A 23,534-nucleotide genomic window follows, 5' to 3' on the forward strand; every position below is an offset into this window, starting at 1 on the left:
CAAATGTTTGTATTACAGGAAGGGCTGAATTTATTCTGGCAGCATTTTGAACCATGGCTGGAGAGAGCTCATATAGATCAAGAAAATGAGTCTCAAAAGTATTTTTCAGTCATAAACTATGCTGATCTGTTGTTTTCAAACCTGCCATCCAGTGGGATATGTTTTCCTTATTTAATACATACAGGTCTAATCACAGATGATGAGAAAGTAACATCCATCTGCTTCAAAACAAACCCAGTCACAAATTTCCAGCTACCCTTTTTTACTTTTTGTTCCATTAATTCTCTGCCTCATCATCTTTCTATCCTTTTACATGGCAGAATCACATCTATTGTTATGTTGGGATTAAATATATTTTAGTATTTCATGTTCATAAAAACTTTCATTGTTTTAAATAGCCTTTGAGCAAGGTGTTCAACAAGCGAGCCAAAGAAAAACAAAAATCCTAAACAGAATTAAATCTGGTGTGGTTATACACAAACCATGAAAAAGTCTGTATGAAAACATTAAACTGAGGACATGAATTTTGATCACGTAATGTTTACCCCATATTTATAGAACTCAAATCCTGAGATTTTCATCCTAATCTCCAATAAGAGTTAATAGTGGTGACAATGCATTCCAAACTGTCTTCAGTGCCCAAGCTGTCATCCTTCATAAACAAAACCAGAACAATCAAAATAAGTAATTTAAGAACTAATACAATTTTTAAATTGTTCTGAGATTAGGTACCTAGTAAGAGACATATACCAATTCATTTATTTAAATACGTATCTCATTTTTCAGAACAGTTTGCAGAATTTTATCTGATTCCAAAATAACAGGTCATCTGAACAACCACCCTCATTCAACATAATTCCACCTTTGCTAAACAATACCTTCCTTAAGGACTTTCAAAAAAAGAGTAAAACCTTGACTATGAACATAAGCAATTTGGACTCTTAATCTGGTAATGTAAAACAAGAGGAAACAACTGGCAATTGTTATGCCTCTCCAGTAGTTTTGATGAACATTTCTGTTATATTCTTTTGAGTACCAGTTTCTTTCTGTGCAGAAAACCATAGCTTCAGGATTTGAAAATGATTTTAAAACTCTCATAGAATTGTATCTTTTGGATATGATCAGATTCTTATGCATTCAGACCTTTTTTCTGTCTTGGTCAGAGATTTCTTTCTCTTTTAAATCGTGTTTATTCCTTTGCCTATCTGTTTCTCATTCTAAATGTCTGATGAGTGTCTGCCCAATCTAGGAAAAGTCTACACTAACTAAAATATGGGGCTAAAGGGACCTAATTCCTTTTCTGGCTACTCAGGTGTATAACTGTGAAGTGCAGGATTTAATAATGATATCTGGGACAAGAACAACAAAGTCTGCAAACACTGGAAAAAACGCGTATTTCTTCTATGTTCCAGGCTGGCAGAGCACAGATTATACTATTTAAACATCAGAACCTGCATAACGTTCTTTTAAAAATAACTTGCATCATATTCCAGACACTGTTATACTTCCAGTTGTCTTTTACACATAAAGTATCATTAAACAATTTCCATTTGTCCCAAGTGAAGATGCAATTAAAGAGAGAACCAACCCACAGAACTGAACTCATCCCAGAGAACACACACTTTTTCTCTGAAATTGAAGGCTGACTGCTTTCAAGATACTTGAATATCACTTTTTACATGAGGCCAAAATAGTTCCATGTTGCCACATCCATGTTAATTTTATTATTGAGAAACTTTAGTGATATCAAGATAAGTTAAGGCACAACAGCTTCTGGAAACAGCTGGGTTTTTTTCTGGGATTTTTTTCTTTAAATAAAGAGGACTTCTGGGTCATGCCATGACTCGCTCAATATTTTGCTTTGGTCATCACTGCCTTTGCTATATTGATATCAATAAATTCGTTTTTTGATTCTTAGGATGGCACAACTGGTAGTACAGAAACCTCTCTCACAGTAACAGAATTAAAGGCAAAGATAATTCAAAAGCAGATCCAAGCAGAACTGTCAGAAGCAAGATTCCCAACATCTATAAACATTTGTGACAAGCATGCAAGAAGTTAAATGCTTGTCTCAAGCTTTGTATCTGAAACCATTATGTGAGGTTAAATAGGAACAGCTGTTAATTTCACTGAGGTTTACCCTATTGCTACACCTATAAAAGAGTTTCTAAAAGACAGGCTCAGAAACACCTGCCTTGCAACAGCTTGCCTGTTCCAGTTAACTTGGAACAATGTTTTATATTCTGCATTTTCTACGAAGACTATCCTGTATTCCTGCTCACTGATAAGCTGCTGATTTTTCCACATAAAATATCACCACTTCTCAGTTTATTTCATTGCTTTTCCTAAATGGACTACAGAGTTAGTCTGAGTTCTCTGAATGTTTCATGAAACAAAACCATAAAAACTGTGTGGCAGGAGGTGAGGAGCCCCTACCACTTCAAAGAACAATGCATCATGTGCTGGGAGGAAATGAGGGAACAAAATCCATCCTTTACACATCATGTGTGCAGTAAACATTTGGACAACAGACAGCACTTTCAGCACAGTTGTTTATTTTGAAAGTGATCTGATCTCCTGGAATTTCACTTGAACTGGTACCAGAGGAATCTCTTATTCTAGTTCAGCACATGCATCATCATGGCAATATAGCAAATAACAGCAAGTAATTCTGTTGCTATGTGTATGTTACGATTGGGGGTCATAAGACTGGAGTCAACATAAAAGGAACTCAAAATGGAGGAGAGAAAATACTTCAGTATTAATTCTCTGCTGACAACTACCAAACAAATTTAAAATTGCCAGTTGCTAAACCAAATGAGTTCACAAAGTTCCTTGACACAGACTAAGCAGAGATGAAAGAAATCCTGCATTTATTCCCTAAGATTTTTGAAGTCATATACCATTGTGCAGTCAAAGGACTCATCCCTTTGGTAATGCAATTCCAAATTATTAAGAAGTCAATCAAATAAGTGCTAAAAGATAGTTTCTACATATCCACAATGGTCTTATTAAAATATGACAATTGCAAAAAAAAAAAAAAAAAAAAAAAAAAAAAAAAAAAAAAGGACTGCAAAACCTCTCATCCAAGCCTTCTATCACAAGGAGATAAATTATATAACTCGTTCATTAAAGGATCAGAACCTTAAACAACCTCTAAGCAGTTAGTTCTGTCCCAGACCTCCTTCTTCTTACCAACCCTGCTCTATATTCCCAGCTGGATTTATTATTTACAGTTAAATCATCATTATTGTTCCAACATTACGGTGTAGTTATCTTGTTGTTATCTCAAACTGTGCACTCCCTATTATACTCCAAATAAAACTCTGACATAAGAGAGAAAAAAAACCCCTTATTTCACATCCTCCTCTTAGCCTGCAGGAATCATACTAGCTTATAGAGATTGAGGTAGATTTGACAGAAGTGTTTATTAATTTCCAGTCAAAATTTGTGTTCAAAAGTTTTAAGTACAGTAACTGTGCACAAGTTTTTGAGAGCAAAATGGGTCTTGCAGAGCTTTCACCAGAGATGCTTTGGAAGCTGTCCCACTTGGCTTTGGGAATGAATCCATAGGCTTCAGACTGAGACAGCTTCCCAAGGGAGCACACGTGATGCAACTGTTACTGAGAGTCAATAAACAGAAAACCTTACAGTGCCATTCCAATGCAAATGCTTCTCAAACGGGAATGCAATTTAACCTCCCTATCGACATTTAAACGGATATAAGACACAGCCCAGTGAGGGCAAATGTGAATATTTATGCTGATTTCCTTTTATCAGCTTTTGTCCCTTTCTTTGCCGTTTTTCTTGAACGCTGTGAGATCTTCCTGTATTAACACTGAAATCTGTTATTCCATCAACATAAGAATGAAAAGATGAGGAAAGGGATGAAAGAGGAGTAGAGTTGTGGCTGTGAACTCAGCCAGTATGGATTTAACTGCTTTACTGTACATTGCTTCTTGGGCAAGTCTTCCTATAGCTGCTTCCGTGTCTGTAGCCAACTCTGTCTGTCTGTATTTCATCATAATCCTGCAAGAAAGAACTACTGAGTCAAGAGTTTGGATTATCACTAACAGAGAGCTTGATAAGAGGTTCCATATGATGCAAATACCAAATACTAGCTCAGGTTCTGAAAGCTGGTCTACCCTGACAATGCTGCTTCCAGTTCAGGACTGAGAGCTTGTTCACGTTTCCTCACCATGGTCAATCTGCTTAAAGGAATTGTGTTCCCATTTATCTTAAATGTATACCTGACCTTATTAGGCTCATAATAAAAAACTACCAAGAGCTTTGATGAAAGAGAATTTTCTGTTCAAATTTCGATCTTGTATTAGTCCATGAAACTGCCTTATCATGTGTTTCCTCATTATTTTTAATTATATATAAAATGCAAGATGTAACACCCCTATAAAAAAGTGGAAAAGTATAGATGAGAAGAAAGACATATGCAGAAAACAAACATAAAAGCCTGAGAAGGGAAAAATTTGAACTCATAAACAGATCCTATGTAAATCAGGAGCTCAGACTTGTATTGTGGAAACTGGAACTCCCATTGCATAGCTCTGTGTGCTCATTTTCAGAGGTAAAAATCTCAGCGCTGCATAATATAAAAAGAAATAAAGCCAAGTTTTTCCCTTCATTTTTATTTTTAAGGGGCACAAAACAGTAAGATTTGTGGAGCATAAAGCCAATTGGAATAGGCTTCTTAGCTGGTACTCTAATATATCAGCTGTTGGGGGATCTGGAGAGCAGCCAAGCCTCCCAAATTCAACATGTTCAGCAGCTCTCCCTGTTCTTTCTCCCAGCACAGGAGGACAACAGCTACTAAAACTCGAAGTTCTCACTAATTCATCTTTCATAAAGTTTGCCTTACAAAGGCCCTCCCAACCTGTTAAAGACATTTAAAGAGCAGATCAGTACTTCAACATGTCCTGAACTGCAGGGGTTTGTTTTTATTTTGTTTTTAAACACTTCAATTCAACAGCCCAGTGGGAAAGTTCAAGACAGTTGGCCATATTTTTTTGGTATTGCATTCATAAATGCAGCGAGATGTTATTCTGTTTCTCCTCAGTTAGAAAGGGAGATGCCCATGAAACCAGAAATCCTGTACCAGCACTCTCTGAAGATGATTATTTTATCTATCAAATTCCTTTATAAGGAAAGCTGTCTTAAAACTTCTATTTTACAGAAGCTTAAATTTAAACATGCCTGTGTTGAGATGATTTCTGTGAACAGGGGTGCATTGTAGTGTGTCAATTAAAGCTGAAACAGCTTGGTAGGATCTTTGGAGAATAAATGGAATAGCACAGGTCTGTGCAATGAAGGAATCGTTTCTTCATGTATACATACTAAAAAAGAAAACCTGATCATTCCATTTCTTTCTGCTCACTTTCACACAAGAACAGATGGCTGTAAATATTCCTGAAAAGTGAATTTGGGACTCAAGTACCTTAAATATTTGTCAAAAGCAAACTTATAATTATGAAATGGTTTTAGATAAAATCCCTTTATTGCATAGATGACAACAAAGAATTTCTGCAATTAATCATTATAGTTTGAATACTGTTGTCAAAATGTTAAACATTTACAAAACACTGGCTGTTTGGCTTTTCATATGCAAGAAGAAATTTGCAGATCACTGTAATGAAGAAAATAATTACAAAATTATATGGTATTGCACTAAATAGTAATGTTTTGAGTGTGACCATGTGCTCATTCTCATCAGCCCATCAGGACTGGAAGGTGATCCATTGACCCCAAATACTAAAAGATTTATCATAGATGAGCATGGTTGCAAAGCTATAGGCATCACTTATTAAAATTTAAAAAATCAGTTTTATGCTGCACTAGAAATTTGCATTAATATGCTCTTACAGTAATTTAATTAAATGTTCATTACTAAGTACCACATCTAAATAGTGTGACTTGTACAAAATTGAATTTGGAACTATTCAGAAACAGCAGCAGAAAAAAAAAAAAGTATTTCCTTATAAAATCCTGTTAAATCAGCATACTCCTATGGAAATGTCTATTACTACCCATTATCTGATCCCAAAGGATAAACTTAGAGAAACGGTTATTAAGTTTTGAACTCAATGTTATTATCAATATTCAGCATCAGGAGTATACTCTGAACTTTACTCCTTATTTTGCTTTGGAGATATTACCTGAAGGAACTGTTGCATTTTTTTTATGTATCAAATAATGAAATACTGACATGTTTCTCAGTTTTTCTTAGCAGTATGTTCCATTAAAACAACTAATACATTTTTTCCTCCATCAGTTCACATTTGTCATGATTTGTGCATGGGTTGTCATGTTCTACTTCACAATCGTTTCCATTTCTCGATTGCAAACCAATAGGGGAGGATGAAATTTATTTACTAAATTATTAAGCTGTGGTTTACATGAGAAAGTAAGGTACCTTGCAAACCTCCAGTACCAACAAACTGTTTGTTTTGAAGTCCTGGCATGTGTGATATTAGCTGTTACAGTATTACAGGGCTTAAACAATAAACTGCTGTACAAGGTTAATTTATATGGCACTCTGGCTTGCTAAGAAGCAACTCTTATTTTTGAAGGAGGCCAAGTAAACAGCACCTTAAAAATAATAATCCTTCAACCGTTATTGTAATAAATGTGCTGGAAGTTTTAATTTCAGCTGCAGTTGACAAGAGTAACAAGGTTATCCTGACCATAGGAAAACTGGTTTTACTTCTCTCCAATTCTTGGTCTAATGGCTTCATAGGGAAGAATTGGCTACATAGTCACCACTACAGGGAAGAGAGACCAAAATCCTCAAGGTTGGCTACCTTACCTAAGACAACAACATTAATTTCTACTCAACAGAATAAAAAGCAGCATTTTCCAGTGAATTGCTCCCCTGTGTACGTCTCCAGCAGAATCTGACAATTTAAGCTATTCCACTGCATTGGCTTGCTCTTCGGTGTCCAGGAAATTGCTATCAACTTCTAGTTTCAAAATGTTTCACATACCATAGGCTGAGCAGCCAGAAATGTCAACCTGACTTACACACAGCAAAGTGTGTTTTTCTTTAAGAAAGATAAGATCTAACTTTTAAAAAAAAAAAAAAAAGGGCAGCATCAAACCACTTGCTTTGCCCAGCAAATAAACAAAGTCAGCTCATTAAAAATAGCACAGAGGTATCCTTTGGGTTGCTTTTCTCCATTGTAGCATGGCCACTTTAAACTGGTGAGACAGGTTTTATATTTGGTGTCAGCTGCTCCCAGGGCTTTGCAGTTACGTGTGTGGAGGATGAACAGCAGGCACTAATACGAGTATCATGACTCTTTTCAGGCAGTAGGTGAAACCTTGAAGAAAAAGTGGCTCTGTCTTCAAAAAAGTGACCTGACCTTTGCTTTGGTGGGTTTTTACTCTGCAAGAAATAAAAAGCACTGCATGCTCTCCAATGCATCCTTCCTAGCTGATAAACGATTTTGTTCTAGCACCCAGCACAAAAGGACTACATTTTATTAAGACCAATAGCATGCTGTTAGTGCTAGCTAATGATAGCTCATGTGTCATACTGGAAACAAGCTTCATAGACCTGGAATATGTCATATGAATCATGAACAAACACTTAATTGGCCCAGAACCTTTGATATGCTTACCAATTAAATGTAATTCTCATTGAATTTAGTATATTTAATTTTACAATGACTTTGCAGTTCTTTGGATATCAAAGGCATCACAAATCCAGCATGCTTATCATTTATGACACTTCTGCTCTGAGAATTTCTTGCAGCATGCAAAGAACTCTCTGTAGGGTATCTGTGATGTGTTGCACAAGCAAGCTAATCTAATATTGACCTGATCAGTAATGAAATCTGTTTAGAACCTGCAATAGTACGTAATGGTTTTACCTGCAATTGATGAAATGTTCCTGAAACAATCTGTAGTTTGGTATAAGCAATAGTGGGGGTTTACTTGACACAGAATACACTGCTAGTGAAGATAATTCTTGTATATGATGTCTTAGTAAAGAACCCCTTCTGTTAATAGACTTTCAAGGATTTAAATATATTTAAGTCCAGTGTAAAGTACTTTTATGGAGCCAGATCCTGCAGTCTTTGCACAGCTAAAACTCCCATGGAAATCGATGGGAGCTTTTAAAGTATAATAATGAGGACCTGCCCAGGGTCACTGGCATAATACAGCTCTGCTGTGATGCTTTATGTGTAAGCTCCAACCTTCTCTGTCACTTACAAGAGTCAGAGATCAAAATAAGACCAAAGATCAAGATACAGAAACCCATGTGAATTCAAGATGATAAAGACCCTCACTAAATAAAAAGAATGGCATCAAACAGCATGGCACATAATATTGGTGCACCTTTTGTTTGGCTAATTTATATTAAATAGAGTTAAAATATCTTAACTTTTCCAGAATGTTTACAATGTATTAAGAGAAGTTTAAGAAAAGTGAAGTTAAAAAAAAAAACCTTACAGTAAATTCTACAACAATGATCATTTTAGGGAGAGCTGTAGCAATGCCTCTGATGGCAGAATTTGGCTCCGTATGTTCTGTTAGCAAAAACCCAGACTGTTTATGTGATGTAAATTGCTTTTTAAAATGTTACTAGAGCTATAAACTCTGTGGGTCCAGATTTTATATTCAAATTTCAGGGAGAGTTTGCCTCAGTGAACAACAAGGAACTGTGCTTCATTTGAAGACTCTGCTTGATGCTATTTTTAATGGAAAAAAAACCAAAAAACCACAAAGAGGTATTTTGGGTATAAACTTATGTATAACTAAAATTAAACCAAGGGGCTAATCCTTGAGCCCTTACTGATCTGGGGATCCTATCCTGCAGAAGGTTGGCATGGGGAAGCTTCCAGCAGGCCTCGGCCCAGCAGGAAAATGGCCGGATTCCTGTTGGCTTCATTGCGGCAACTCTAACGAGCCACCAGACCACGGCTAGACCCCAACCGCCTCCTTGACCATGGGGTTGACGGACCATTTGTTATATTATTATTATTATCACTTTTACTATTTTTAACCAGTGTGTGTGTGCTGCTTCCAACCGAGCTTCGCTTCCAGGCGCAGGCGCGGCCGGCGTCCCGCCGGGCCGGGTCGGGAGCGCGTGCGCGGGAGGCGGTCGGAGCCCGCTGCTGACTTGGCGCCATTGTTGGTTTCGCTGTTGTAGGGCAAAGGCGCTAGGGCGGCCGATAAGGCTGTGGCCATGGTGATGAAGGAGATTCCGAGGGAGGAGTCTGCAGAAGAAAAGCCCCTCCTCACTGTGGCATCCCAGGTGGGCGGAGCGCGGGGCTCTGAGGGGGCCGCGGGCGCTGCGCGAGTCCCCGGCCCCGCTGGGTGACCCATCCCGCGCCAGTGGCATCCCGCTGCTTCACTGAGGGGGGGAAGACAGCCTGGGGTGAATACTGGGGGTTTAGATGCTTTGATGTGAAAATTTAAACAAAAATGCATTTTTTTCCTCCCAGTTCAGTTACCAGAAAGTTGCTTAAAGACGGTTTAAAATCTCGGTTCTAATTCACGCCATCAATTGTCACGCCATAAATACTCGTTTGCAATTCATATATAAAATATTCCCATTCAGTGCGGATGTAAAATAACAACCAGTTCACAGTAGTGTCATTTCCAAAATCTCAGATCCCATTCCTAAGCTCTCACTGGGGTTCTGCTCCTGGTCTGGATCAGAATACGTGACTTTGCGCATCTCATTGCTTTCATTTCTACACCTTCAGTCAAAGGAAGGACGTATATCCCCACCTAAACCTTACACATACCTTGGAGTAGCCACCAAGCATTTGGTGGTTCCATTAGTTTCCTAAAGACAGTGACTGAACACTACCGTAAACCACAGCACTCTCGTACGAGAGTAGATTTTATTCCCTCATGTTGCTCACGTACAGGAATTTGGTCCCCAGGCAAGAGCATTTAGTTTACTGCCCATATTTACTGCACACAAATACTTCCAGCTCATCAGGAATGGAAATTGCTGAAAGCTGTTTTTTACGTGAGAGCCGTAAACAGAATCCACAGTCCTGTTTAATTCCTCTCATGATTTAGGACAACAGCTCCTGTACTTTAGAAAGTTCTAAGATGCACACGCACACCAGCACGTACTTCTCTAGCAGAGCATCGCAGATGTGCTGCACTAATACACATTCTAGAAATACCATCTACTAATTTGGAAACCAGGTCTGGCACCTCCTCCTCAGCCCCTGTTGAACACCAGGTTTTGTTCGTGGTGAACTCCAATATCTGTGAAGAAATTGCAGAGAGGAAAGAGATGCTCTGTTTAAGGCATCATTTCTGATTTTCCACTAAGTGATTAACAAACAATTAGAAACGCACATAAAATGCCGCCCCCTCCAAACCTTCACTGCACCCCGAAAAAGATTGACACGCAAAACTTCCATTGGCTTCAACAGGGCCAGGAGTTCAGCCTGGGTTCATTAAATGTTTAACACACCATTTGTAGTGGCTGTCTGTCAGTCTCCTCAGCAATAGTCTATGATAAATTTATGAGTAAAATGCTTATGTCTGTTAGTCAGTGTAATTTCTTCCACTAAACACAAATACCTACTTCCCTGCTATGCACCAAAGGGGTGCAGAAGCCAAAAGGAAGCAGAATCAAGTGAAAAAGTGAGTATTTTCCATAGCCATCTCTGCATCATGTATGTGTGATGTGCAGTTGTACGGCCACGTTGCATATGTCATTTGTCCCCTAATTGTCTGGCTGAAATGTTGGTCTGAGATGCTGTCACTGCAGTGTGTCCATGTGAACCCCTCATCCCCATCATCCACGCAGGAAAACGCTCTGCTGTGTCACCCACCCCCATCCCACTGTCTGTCTCTGCTCCTTACATGATGAAACAGATGGATGTGGTTGCTGCTCACGGGGTGGAACAAGTTCCAAATTGACTGCAAACTTCCCAGGCCAGATGGGTCAGGGGAATAAAGCCTGGTCTTTACAAAGCCTGGTCTTCCCAAAGTTCTCACCTCCACCAAACCCAGTGTGGTCAGGTCCATGCCTTAGGGAGTAATTTAATGCATTGAGTATCTATGCTACTCCAACCTTACAGCTACCTAAGCAAAAAAATCTGCAGCTGAAATGCAAGAGTCAAGCCCAGACACGAGGACTGGCTTTTCTAAGAGAGAAAAAAAAAGTGAAATCTCCCATTTCCAAAATCCTTGATGAATGGAGGATTAATTATGTCTGTCTGTGGAGACAGACTCCCCAGGAAGCATAATTGGAATCTGATACACAAAGAAGAGTCTCTAAATCTGCTTTTTGATAGTGATAATGTACATAGGCTCCTGAATTTGTAATTCAGAATACGTGTCTTTGCTCTCTTCCTCTGGAAAGGGGTAAAAACTTATCCAGCACAGAACAAGACAGATAATAGTCCTATTTTATTGTAATGCTCGTAGCAAAGCCCAGCTTTTAAAATATGGCACCTTTTTTTTTAATAAATACTGTGAATTAAATTTAAATCATGTTTCCAATTCACAGATTATTTTATTCTGTCAGATATAGTTTTATATCATCAAAACTGGAGGCAAATCTTCAAATAACATGAACCGAAAAAGTACTGCAGACTCCTGTGGGGCTGTGGCAGTATATAGCAACTGGGAATCTCAATCACCATTCCAGCAGTAATGAGTGTACCACAGTGAGCAGAGGGGTATTCCTGGTAATTGAATGGACCTTTCAGTATCTATTTTTTGTAATCCTGTCTTCCTGTCTCAATTACCTTCCATAAAAGTCACTTTCTTCACACTTACTGGTGTGAAAAAGGATTCAGTAGTTGCCAAATTTAATACTTTAAGCATCAAGAGAGTGATCCTTCAGTTCTAATAGGATTTTGTAGAATATAACTCTATCCATGTTGCTGTCTCCCTTTATCTTTTAAAAGATAATTCATAAGAGACTGGGACAAATGAAAAAAAGGTATCTTTTTTCAAAAGAATGGAACCTAGAAAACGTGTAAGAAATCTTGCTGAAGGTTCAAAGATTACCTGGATATTAAGTTATGAACCAATTACTTCTACCTGAAGCAGAGAAATAAATGAGAAAAATCATGCATAAATTTGGTTTTAATTGCAAAGTAAAATTTTTGTTTAACCTCTTCACAGCTTCTTTGCATTTGTCAGGAGAAAAAAAAACTTGCTTCAGAATTACTTTCTAATGACAAATTGAAACCTAAATATGCCCTGAAGTCAAAGTTTAATTGTGCAGTCAGCTATGAAATTCCCAATTTACTACAGGTCAGTGAACTTCAAAGGATCTGATTCAGCCACTTACTTCGACCCAGACTTATCCTTTAAAATATGATTAACTGCTTTATTGAGCAGTAAAAAGTTCATACTTAAATGCCTTGCCAGCAAAAACAAAAGAAATCTCGCAGTGTCGCAGGAGTTATTTGTCCCAGATCCGTCACACCTAATTTAGATTCTTTATTAGACTACACAGGTTGGAAAGCTGCTTGTGGTAGGATCCCTGTAAAGACAACAGAAAGAAAGAAGACCTGCAGGAGGGGATTCATATCCATGACAGTCCTGTGGCCAGTATACTCTGAAATTTTGTAGAACAGAATGGGAGTCTGTGAAAACGTCACCAATAGGAAAAAGAAATGCAAAGTAGATCTTGAAAGCCATTCCCCAATTCTGCTTGTACCCAAAAAATATAGGAGCTGCCTACTTAGAATTTATGGAACCCACACAGACATTGCTCAGAGCAGAGTTTTGATCTTGAGCCCTTCTCATTTTAAAAGTTAACACACAGAACACTTTAGGGTTTAGAATTTGACTTGGAAATAGGAAATTTTAAAAGCCGGAATTACATCATAAGAACCATGCTGAAATTCATCCTCCCCTGTGAAAAATGCACACGTCAGAGAAAGAGATATGCTTCATTACTACCCCCCAATTAACACCACCAGATGCTTAAGGCTTTTTTATGGTCTATAAGGTATTAGTTAGTATTCAGAGTAGGAGCTATCATATTTTTTAAGGGAACTTCATTTGCATGCCAATACTTAGTTGACCTAAGCATATTTAGATTTGCTTAAGGGCTTGTGAATAAAATACTCAAACATTTCCACTGCCTAAATTTCACTGTTTTGGTGTTTTGGTTTCCATTTGCTTTTAGCTATGTTTGTATGTGTGTATGTATGTATTTATTTACTTATTTTGGTGGTGATATGTTTTTGCTTAGGTTTAGTTTTCTTTTCTTGCTTGCTTTGTTAGGCTTTTTTTAATATTTGTTTTGTTCTGGGGCTTTTCTGTGGGTTTTGGTGGGTTATTTGGGGTTTTTTAATCTCTAACAGGAGATTTTTGAATGCTTCCATTCAATTTTATAGAGGAAAAAGATTAAAGATAACTAATATTCAGCTCCCAATGTTGTCGGTAGATTTTCTGATGTGTGTATCAAGGGCTCACTACATGAATTTGATTGCATAATCACAGTTTTCCATTTAAACTTAACAGTCCCATTTGAATCAATCATGTTCATTTTAAGCTTCTTAGCACTAGGCTTGCACTGACTTCCAGCCCACTCCATGAATATTTTCTCAATAAGATTATAACAGAATGGTGGGATGTTCCAGTGGGTGTAATTAGCTTCCCTTCTCTTTTACACCAACCTAAACCAGAATTCACTCCATTTAAACTAAGTGAAATACATTCAGGTAAAAAAGGCAAAAATCATGCCAGTTTTAATTATTGTCATTATCAAAGTCTGGAGTGCATATATTCATTGTACATTCCAATCTGCCTTCTGAGAACAGTGGCAATTTCCTCACTGATCTTAGGATAACTAGGCTTAAGAGCCTATTATTTGGATTCTTTTAAAAGGATTCATGATAAATTCATTAGCAGTGTGTTCTACATATCTCAAATCTGAAATATTATAAAAAGCTTTGAGTAGTTTATCAGGGTATACATCCTAGGTCCAAATGATAACTCTTTTTCATCTATTATTAGGACAGGGTAAATACATGAAGAGCAAAAAAAAAAGAAATACAAAAATGAATAAATGCATGCTTAGCAGTACAAATATTAATTGGTTCTTTACATCTAAGTTAAATATTGCTCAACATTTATTGCTTTTAGGGCCGTATGCATAATTTCAGCAGAAATATTCTCATGAGTACAATAAAATTGTCTTGACAATATTCTTAAAAGTCACAAATTGGTTGCTTTCCTAAAGTTATATAGATCTCTCTGTCACATAAATTAAATACATTTTTCACAAAATTACAATTTTAATTTGAAATTACTATGGGAATTGGTGGTGTAGGGTTTTTTTTAATAAAGTAAAAAAAATTAACCATACTGTTTCATACATTGTAAAATTCCTTTCTATTCCTTAAGGACAGAAAATTGGACAAACTTTTTTTGTGAATAATATAATACAGAAGCCTAGCTCTGTTTTTTTTCATTCATTAATAGGAGTTCCTTTTCAGAAACTTCTTGGTTCTTCATTCATGAATACTCCAAGTATGCATATATGTCCTGTTAAAGAGTTGCAAACCATGTGCTACAGGTCTAGATTTACTGAACCTGCTGTTTTTTCAGTGAAACTGAGCTTCAATTCACAAACAGCTTATGAGTTTCAAGCTCTCTAATCTGCTGAAAACATCCCAAAGCAACCAGACATGCTATGACAGGGAAAGGCCATAAAACAAGAACTTAGGATTTGGTTCCCATGACCAGACACGGTAACACATCCAAAACCACAGCCTAACTCTGGATATGCTGCAGAATTTTGTCCTCTCCACAGAGAGGACAAGGAAAAAATCCACGTGGTTTTCAAGTCATTTCAGCCCATATGCAAAAATAGAGCAGGGATCTCAAATTATCTATGGCAACGACAAAATGTTGTCTTTGATCACTGCTGTAGATCTTCAGCCCAGATAATGATACGGGGCAGGGGAGAGGCTAAAACAGAAATCACCAGGTAACACCACAGAGAAAACTCATGATATTTGATAAATAAAATCTTCTAACACCCAGGAGGGAGTGGCACTCCATTTTTGATAGTAGCTTCTTTTAACTTAAACAAGTGCATGGAGCACGCAGGCATGAAAGCAACAGGCAAATTTACAATAAATCACTGTAAATCTCTACGGGTAAAGGCCAAACTGCCAGTCACAGTTAAAATATGACAAGAGTAACTTTCCTCCTCTTCCCCCATGGCTCTGATCCAGCAGGACAGTTAAGCACGTGCTTTAACCTTGAGTTTTGCAGGGCATGTTTAAGTGCTTAGCTGGAGCCAGGCCAAAATGCAGGGGCCAGACACAACTCCCATGTTCAACCTCCTTTCACCAGACCAGGCTGAACAGAAGGAAGGAGATACTGAGATGTTTAATTTTACCTTGCAACAATACACCATAACCTGTACAGGTCAGCATGTACAAACACAGGTATGGTGTTGGTGTGCCACAGAGATCACAGCAAGAGTTGTCACCCAGCAATGCAATTGCTCTTTATGGAGATGCAACATAAGCAAAGGTTTTAGACAACACAGCTGGCACATGAATTCAAATATCCAATATCTGCAGCCATCCTCCCACAGCCTCTCTGACTTCACACAAACCCTGACAGTTCTTTGTGTGAAGCCCTGGGGGGGTGACTTAGCTTGTGTGATTCCAGGTAAGATATTGTCACCTCTGATTCACAGGCCACACCACACACTTCCAACTACCCAGCAACAGAGCATTGGTGTCACCTGCTGAGCAGGGCTGCTCAGAGAGGCAGCAACTCCAGAGTGCTCTTTGCAAGGGGGAGCAATGAACTAATCTCAGTTTTAGAGCTTCCCACAATTCTAGTGAGGTGGAAGTCAGGTATAACATGTGTCACGTGAATCGATTCTCTCTTGTGGTGAAAACCAGATTTTTGGCTCTCATGTCAGCTTCATTGGGACATGCATTCATAGCAGAGTGACAGAGAAAAATTAATGTATCGTTCTGGCACAAGGATGGGGCAAAAAGTAATCACACTCACTACACAAGAGTAAATAAAGTGTGTGAATTTTAATTGTGAAATCTTTATAAACGTACTAGAAGAGTGAGAAAAGAAAATCAAAATTCAGGCAATTCAATTTTTAGCACAAGACTACTGAGTTTGTCAGGATTTCTCTCTCCAAACCCCCCTCTGCAACCAGGAAAGGAGGTCTTCCAGTTCTTATCCTACCAAGATAATGATCCACAGACACGACTGTCAGGCCAACACTTCCAGTTACTTTCTAGAAAACAATCATCTACACTCTTAGTTGGGGTTCCCATTTATCAGTTTTTAGAAAGAGACAGGTAGTAGAAATCACTTGATTTGTTTCCTCTCTTATTCCATTTAGTGCCACCAAAGGTCATGAGGTGCCAGGTGTGTGCAGAGAATCGGTCAGGCAACCACTGTTGTGCATCATAAAAATTATTAGTGATTGAAATTATCTGGTGTCGCTGCCTAAGCATGACACATACAAGCTGCTGGAACTGACCTGACTCTTTTACCTTTTTGTCCAGTGTCACCCAAAGAGCAGACAAGTTTCTCAGAGGAAAGTTCAAATATAAATTTTTTCCAGTAGAAAATCTGAATTAAATGTTTCTTGCTTTCTTCCATGCTCATGACTACATCTCCGCGACCACTCTCTGAGCCTTGTGGAGCAGCTCGCCACGCTGAGTGGGCAGTACAGGAGAAATTCTCAGTGCCCAGGAGCAGCTTTGCTGCTGAACAGTACAAGGGACTACCCAGTAGTAGTTTGGGGTTTCCTAAATTAGTGCCATGAGTAATTCAATCAGGATCAGGCAACAAAATGGATCCAATCCAAAATTCAATCCAACTCACTTCAGTAGTGAATTACATCGACATTTTAGGTGCCTTTTAAGCCAGTCTTTCTAAAATAAATCCCACATATAGCCAGGGGGAAAGCTAGGTGCCTTTGAGAGCCTCCTGAGGGACAGCCTAAATTGGGCAGGCACAATCTCCCTCTGGAGTTGCTTTTCTAGGCATTTATCTCTCCCTATTGAACATGGAGGGATTTTAGGCACTTAATTTAAGAGAACTAGTTCACTCTGTGCCCAAAACATAGGTGCTAATTAGCTGCCCATGCCTGACTGGAAACCCTCCCAGTTTCGAGTCTAAATAATTTATCTTAAAGACGAGCATTATGTTATGCCCTAGTAAAATTTTAAAAAAGAAACAAACCGACTTGCTTTTGCACTGCAAACAGATGAAAATCAGGAATGCAGTAAGAGGGGATATAATATGGGATGGAAGGACCATACCATAGCTATTGCTAAATGATCCTTGCTTTGCATACTTTGAAGCAGTGGGGCTGATATTAGACACTTTTGATTCTCCCAGTATCTCTCCCAAAGCACCCGAAAGCCCCACTTACATGCTTTTTGGAATGAAAAATTACAGTAGCAGTACTGGGATAAGAAAACCACCTTTTTCTGCTGTGGTGTTCCCAGAAGACTCATTTGAATTTAGGAGTATCTTATACTGTGGATGAGTGTCTTCAGATGTGTTGGTAGTAGGGAATATCAGCCTCCACAGATTTCACAAATCCCTCAATTAAAGGAGTGTGTGGGCTTCTTCTTTAATTAAACTGAATCTTATAGAGAGAATTTAAGTTCCTAGAGACATTATGAGAATTTATGGCACCCACTGGCTAAATTAGTACTGAGCCCCATTTTCCCAGGTGTGTGTACGGATATTGGGCACATAAATCGGGTCTGGGATCAACTGCCTGGCTCCTGCCCCCAGTGCTGCTCCTCCAGCACCCTGGGATGCTGGGTGACTTTCCTAATTTCACTTTGCTTCCCTCATCTGCAACACAGGGATAATAGCCCTCAGCCCTGTGCCAGGCTTGATTCATGAATGTTTTAAGGCATTCTGTGATTTTCAACCTGTAAGGTGCTTGAGAACCATAAATTATGGGTTTAATATAGATCATAGTTTTCATCTCATAAATCTTTTATGCACTACTCCAAATTCATGCCTGATATAACTCTAATAACTTGAGCAGTATTAAGCGAGGGGTAAATTTGGTACAGTATATGAGGCAGCAAAATAAAATTCCAAGTGTGAGACCAAGGGCTTAACAAGTGGCATTTCTTACAGAGTAAGGTCAGAAAACTCCCCCACTGCCCACTTCTCTATAGAAAAAAAATCATTTTATGGCATTCTAACTTGTTAAATCTTAATTCATCGTTGAATGTCTGCTTCACGTCAAAATAGTATTTTTCTAATATTTTCTATTGCTATACAGGAGTAGTTTGTGTTCATTGAGAGTTAGTAGACATGGCCATGTTTTTGCAATCTGTTCTGACAAAAATATTTGAGCTGAAAGCAGATTATTTTTCAGAGGAACAAACCTTTCAATAAGACATTCCCACAGCTTCTAGTCCTTAGCCATGGGAGCATAGGACACAGGGCTAGGAGGGATCCTCTGGGTCACGGTCACATCATAAACAGCCCTGTAGAAGGCTTAGCAAAACCATTTTAAATAGGTGGGCCTTTTGTCCCCCTACAGTAAGAAAAAAAACACTGTTCACACAGTTCACTGCTGTGGTAGTTCAGTTCTTTTAATTCCCAGACCAGAAGTTCCCATGCCCAGTTTAGAACTCTGTTATCAGGCCAACATTTCTCTATAGCTGAAAGAACTTTGCTCCACCAGTGTCATCTGCCCATTCTCCCTTTATGTGTACATGAACAATAATTACATTCCTACTCAATCGCCGTTTTGTTAGCCTGAGTGAGTCAAACTCTTTTAACCTGCCTTTAAAATGTAATAAATCTAATTAATATAATAAAGAAAATTCCAAGGACATGATAACCATCTTTGAAAAGGAAAAAAAAATTATCAGAGCTCATACTTCAGTTAGACCTTGGTAAAATTCAGATCTTTATTAAGTCTTGTCTCCTTCCCCTCAACGACTCTGATTCTTAATATTTTTTTTATTTCTGGTCTTCCCAGAGTTTATCCTCTGACCTCTGCAGGAGGTTTGGGCAATAAACTGCCTTTCCAGTTGGTCTTCAGATTTTCTATTCTTCACTGTCTGCAATGAGTGATCTCGGGTACTTTGGTTCTCATAGTCTTTCTTCATTTCATCCTTCCCCCATTAGTTCCTATTAAAGAAAATTTCCATGGAATGTAATGGGAAACTTGATGAGCATCTAAATACTATGTGATAGTATAATATTCCCTAATTATAGTCTTATAGATAAAGAAACAGAGTATTTCCTATGAAGTTTTTATATTTATGCTGATTCCTACAGAACATCTTCTTACTTCCCTCCTATTCCTCTCCAAATGGTTTAGGACTTTTCCTTATGTGGTGTAAATGCAAAAAGAAATATATATATACAAGAAACTTTTGCTGATATTGGGATAAAATTTTAAAATACTTAAAGTAGTTTGGAAAAGACTGAACTCTTTACTTAAGGCATCCACATGTTTTCAAAATAGTCATGAGTAAGGACTGTCATCAAATTATAAAAAGAAAAATTAGGTTTGCTTGAGTTCTAAATCATTAGGTAAATTTGTAGACCTGGGGAGAATGTAAATCAAAGGTGTGCAGTTGATGCAAACGCAATTTCCAATCAAGTGTTGAGATCTACCAAATTAAGCAGGTGCCTTCTGTGCATTGAATGAGACAGCAACCTGGACAGGCAATCCAGAGTTAAACGCCCCATGATTAATTCCCTGGAGAGGTGCATCTGCAGGCTGGGTTTAGCACATGGACATTTGGAGTTTGGGGCAGCATCGCTGCCAGATTTCTAAATTCAGATCCCACATTTGCATGTTGTGCTGGGCTCAGCTGGGCAGGCAATCACTCATCTGTCAGCCATGGTGCTCATGGAAACTAAATATGGGTGTTTTAGAGCAAAACTCTGAGCTCCTGGGCAGATGCATTTGTGCACACACACAGCAAGTCAGTGTGAGACATCAGCTTGAATGTTTGATCCATCAGAATCATGGGCTTGTTATTTCAATGCCTACAGTATTTTGCTGCAGCTTTGCAATACGGAAATCAAGTACTGAACAGCAGTGAGTCTAATCTGGTTTGCTGTAATAACTTTAGAGATAATCCTGCTGCTGGAGCACCTCAGGGCCAGTATTTAACAAATATGAGGGTGAGTAAATACCCTTTTTGGCCAAATTTAGTCAATATTAGCATCCTAAACTTAAAAATTCAAACATATCTGAGAGAAAACTTTGAAAATTCAACAATGGAAAAAGAGTTAGAAGGTCAAGAAGAAGATGGAGAGGATAAAATAAAGCTGAAAGAGTTCCAGACAAAAGCAACAGTGGAAGAACATTTTTTCAGATAAAGAAATTAAGATAAACTAAGTGCAGGGCACACCATCAGACATCCCTCCAGCTCAGCTTAGGTCTTGATCCTCCAATCAGAGATAGATGGCAAAGAGGAGACTTTTATTTCTGAGACTTGTACTGGTCTGTCTTTTTAATTCCCAATTAAAATAGCCTATAATGCATTTATTTTTCCAAATGAGATTTTTGCAGGTAGCAGAACAAAAAAGCACTCATACAATTAAAAATGGAAAACTGCTCATAAATAAAAAGCATTTTATGAGTCTTCCCACAGCCAGAACTCATGCAGGAGGTTCACGCTCTCACCAGGCTCCATCCACTGTCATTCACATGTTGTTGTATGGCAGAGAGGTGTTTCCTGTCTCAGCAGGTTATTGTTTAATGGGCTAATGCTTATTTGCAAGATGAAATGCTGTTGTGGAAGTTCTGTGGGGAAGCATGTTACTTGTGGGAAAAAAAAAGGCCACTTGCAAAAAAACCCCAATCCCTGCTTAGTGTCTTGGTGATGGAGAAAGGCAACTTCACCACGGATTTGAAGGGAGCTGCATCGGGCCCTGTACCTTTAGCCCTATAAGCAATAGTGTGCAATAACTGCTAGGGAAAAATCATCTTGCTGCTTTATTTTTTGTGTGATTTGTTTAACTGGAATTTAATTTTGCCCCAAAAGGGTAAGCAAACCTTTTTTTTTTTTTTTAAATTTTAATCCCAGTGCTATTTGTGCATCGTCTAATTGCAATATCTTACTCTCACAATTAAAAATAAAGCAGATGATATTGTGAGAATATGTTTCATTTCTGTAAATTCTACATCCCAAGAACACTCTGTGACCTGGGGTTCTTTGTTGCTAGCTGGTGAATGAGCAACAGGAGAGCAGACCCCTCCTGAGCCCCTCCATTGATGACTTTCTCTGTGAAACTAAGCCAGAAGCCGTGGCAAGGCCTGTAACATCGAACACTGCAGGTAAACAACATTCTTTACTCTCCCTCACTAGAGAAAAATAGTTTTAGTTTTAGCTTAATTACTGCACATTTTTGTCAACTGATTTCTTGGTTTGTTACTGTGTGCACAAAATCACAAGCTGGCATTAAATTATAATTGCCTGACCTGTTAGAAGAACAACTTTGTTCATTACATTTTAGGGGAAACCTGATGTGATTCAAATCACGTCAATTCCAGCAGATCTTTGAGGCTGAAATTAATGCAATTTGCTTAAGTCTCGCAGGACGTACATATGAGTTTGAATCCATTCTCTGTATTTGGTTTTGCAAAATTTTAACCTATGGGAAAACCCATATTTAGTCTGGTTTTAATCAAACACATTCTTTACTCTAGAAAGATTTTTTTTTTAAATGAAATCTTGGATGAGATGTTAGGGAGAAAAAAAGGGGAGAGGTATCAAAACACTTTATACAGGCTGAGTTCAGGCACTTTATTAGTGAAAGGATCTACTATATTTCTTACCTCCTTTGTGTTGCAATGAGGTTGTAGAGGAGGTAACAAAAACTAAGAGTGAAACCCACAAACCTTTTGAATTGTACTGAACTCTATTTGAAGTATGTTGTCCTTTGGAAGTACTTTTGGAAATTAGCCCTCTCCCATTCAGTATCTGTGCAAAGGTAATCGATGCTGTTGAGCAGATCAGCTGAGTCACAATAATATCAGCACAGCACTACTGTGGCCTCTTGCTGTCTCATAAAAGGACTTGGCTTGTTAGAAGCCACTTAATTAAAATTTATATACATGCAAATTATTAAATGAATAATTGACAGCTGAGTGATTATCTTGACATCTAATTAATACATGTCTAAAGCAGCATGCAAGTTCTAGTAACAAAAGCTGAAATACTGAATTAGATGACAATTGTAAGTAATATTTTTTCCCTTTTAAAAATATAGCTGAAGATATTACAGGGATGAATAGAACTATTTCAGATTGTTTAAGAATGGTGTTTGTTTTAAAATGTACCTGTAAATTTTACACCTGCCTTGCATACCTATCAGATTGGGGTGGGGGTGTTAATTAGATGCATTTAATAATAAAAGAAAAAATCATTCTATGAAGATTGGTGAAATTCAGTGATTTCCAAGAACACAGATAAAGCACTGCAAGAGAGAATGCAAACTGATTTGTCAAAAACACCTGCCCTGTAACGCAATGATAAAGGAGGAGTTTTTCTACCTTTTACATGCTAAAGAATTGTAAATGTTACTCTTTAGGCAAAATTTAGAAGAAGAGCTGAAATGGAACATTCCTTTCATACTGATACAGTCCTTAATAGAAATGGCATTAGACTTTAGATTCAGTATTTATGGCCCAAAGGACAAACACCAACAATAGAAACCATTAATAAACGCCTTCATTGCTTTATGAGCCAGGTCCACCCAGGAGCTGCCTGCTCCAGCTATTCCCAAATGGATTGTGGCACAACTGCCCTGCCCTCAGCAGCTGTTACCAGGACTTAACAAATCATAAGATTAAACCAAATCTTATCTAAAAGCTCAGTTGAACAGGGAACCCTCACAAAAGAGGGTTTCACCTGTGAAGGCCATAAGACCTCAGATGTCTTTAAGATTTTCAGAGGAATGGCTTTGCTTTGCAAATCCACTAAACTGCACTCAGTTAAGCACTTGAAATCCCCAGGCATATTTTAATATACTGGTCATCATCTTTCACCAGGAAATACACACGTACTCTAGCCAAATGCAAACGCATCAGTAATTTCTTTCCCCAATTAAAACAAATCTTAAAAAGTGAGCTATTTGAATTAAAACAACATTGAATTTTAACATTTTGTCTCTAAGTATTATCAGCAGGTCTGGATCTCTTGGATCTTAGTGAACCTGTCTCACAAACCCAAAACAAAGCAAAGAAATCAGAGAATCCTTCAAGAAGTGAAGGCTTAAAAGCTTCAACCCTCAGAAAGAAGACAGAGAATCCTGACCTGATCAGTGTGGATTCTGAGCAGAAAGTCCAGGCTGTCAGAGTTACAGACAAGTCTTCTCTAGATTTAGGTAAGAGTGTAGCTGTTTTATCAGTGCTCCATAGCCCTGCATAGCACAACTTTCTCCTGGCTACAATCACAAAATAATGAGCAACCCCAGAATTTTTCTGCAGCTCATGTCAGCAGTGTAACCTCTGCTCCCCGTTATAAACTACTTGAGCAGGTTTAAACTTTAGACACTGTGAACACATTTTACATCCTCCTTTT

The 23,534-nt window shown here is 38.2% G+C and overlaps 1 protein-coding gene across 5 annotated transcripts in view; it reads left to right on the forward strand.

Annotated features, from left to right (window-relative positions):
* The window catches only part of PEX5L (peroxisomal biogenesis factor 5 like), a 107,275-nt gene that overhangs the window by 57,651 nt on the left and 26,090 nt on the right, over nucleotides 1-23,534 (forward strand). For 2 of the 5 annotated variants that reach the window (XM_066193552.1, XM_066193553.1), the window contains 2 exons: nucleotides 21,175-21,286; nucleotides 23,128-23,337. In XM_066193552.1, coding sequence (XP_066049649.1) covers nucleotides 21,175-21,286; nucleotides 23,128-23,337 — 322 coding nt within the window. Of the gene's footprint in view, nucleotides 1-7,317; nucleotides 7,384-9,166; nucleotides 9,272-10,590; nucleotides 10,630-21,174; nucleotides 21,287-23,127; nucleotides 23,338-23,534 lie in introns of all 5 variants that reach the window. The other 3 variants (XM_066193549.1, XM_066193551.1, XM_066193550.1) reach the window with 3 other exon arrangements.

Source organism: Chamaea fasciata, unplaced genomic scaffold (genome assembly GCF_029207755.1).
Source record: "Chamaea fasciata isolate MVZ Bird 193981 ecotype frontalis unplaced genomic scaffold, bChaFas1.0.hap1 SCAF_11, whole genome shotgun sequence".
Taxonomy (NCBI): Eukaryota; Metazoa; Chordata; class Aves; order Passeriformes; family Sylviidae; genus Chamaea; species Chamaea fasciata.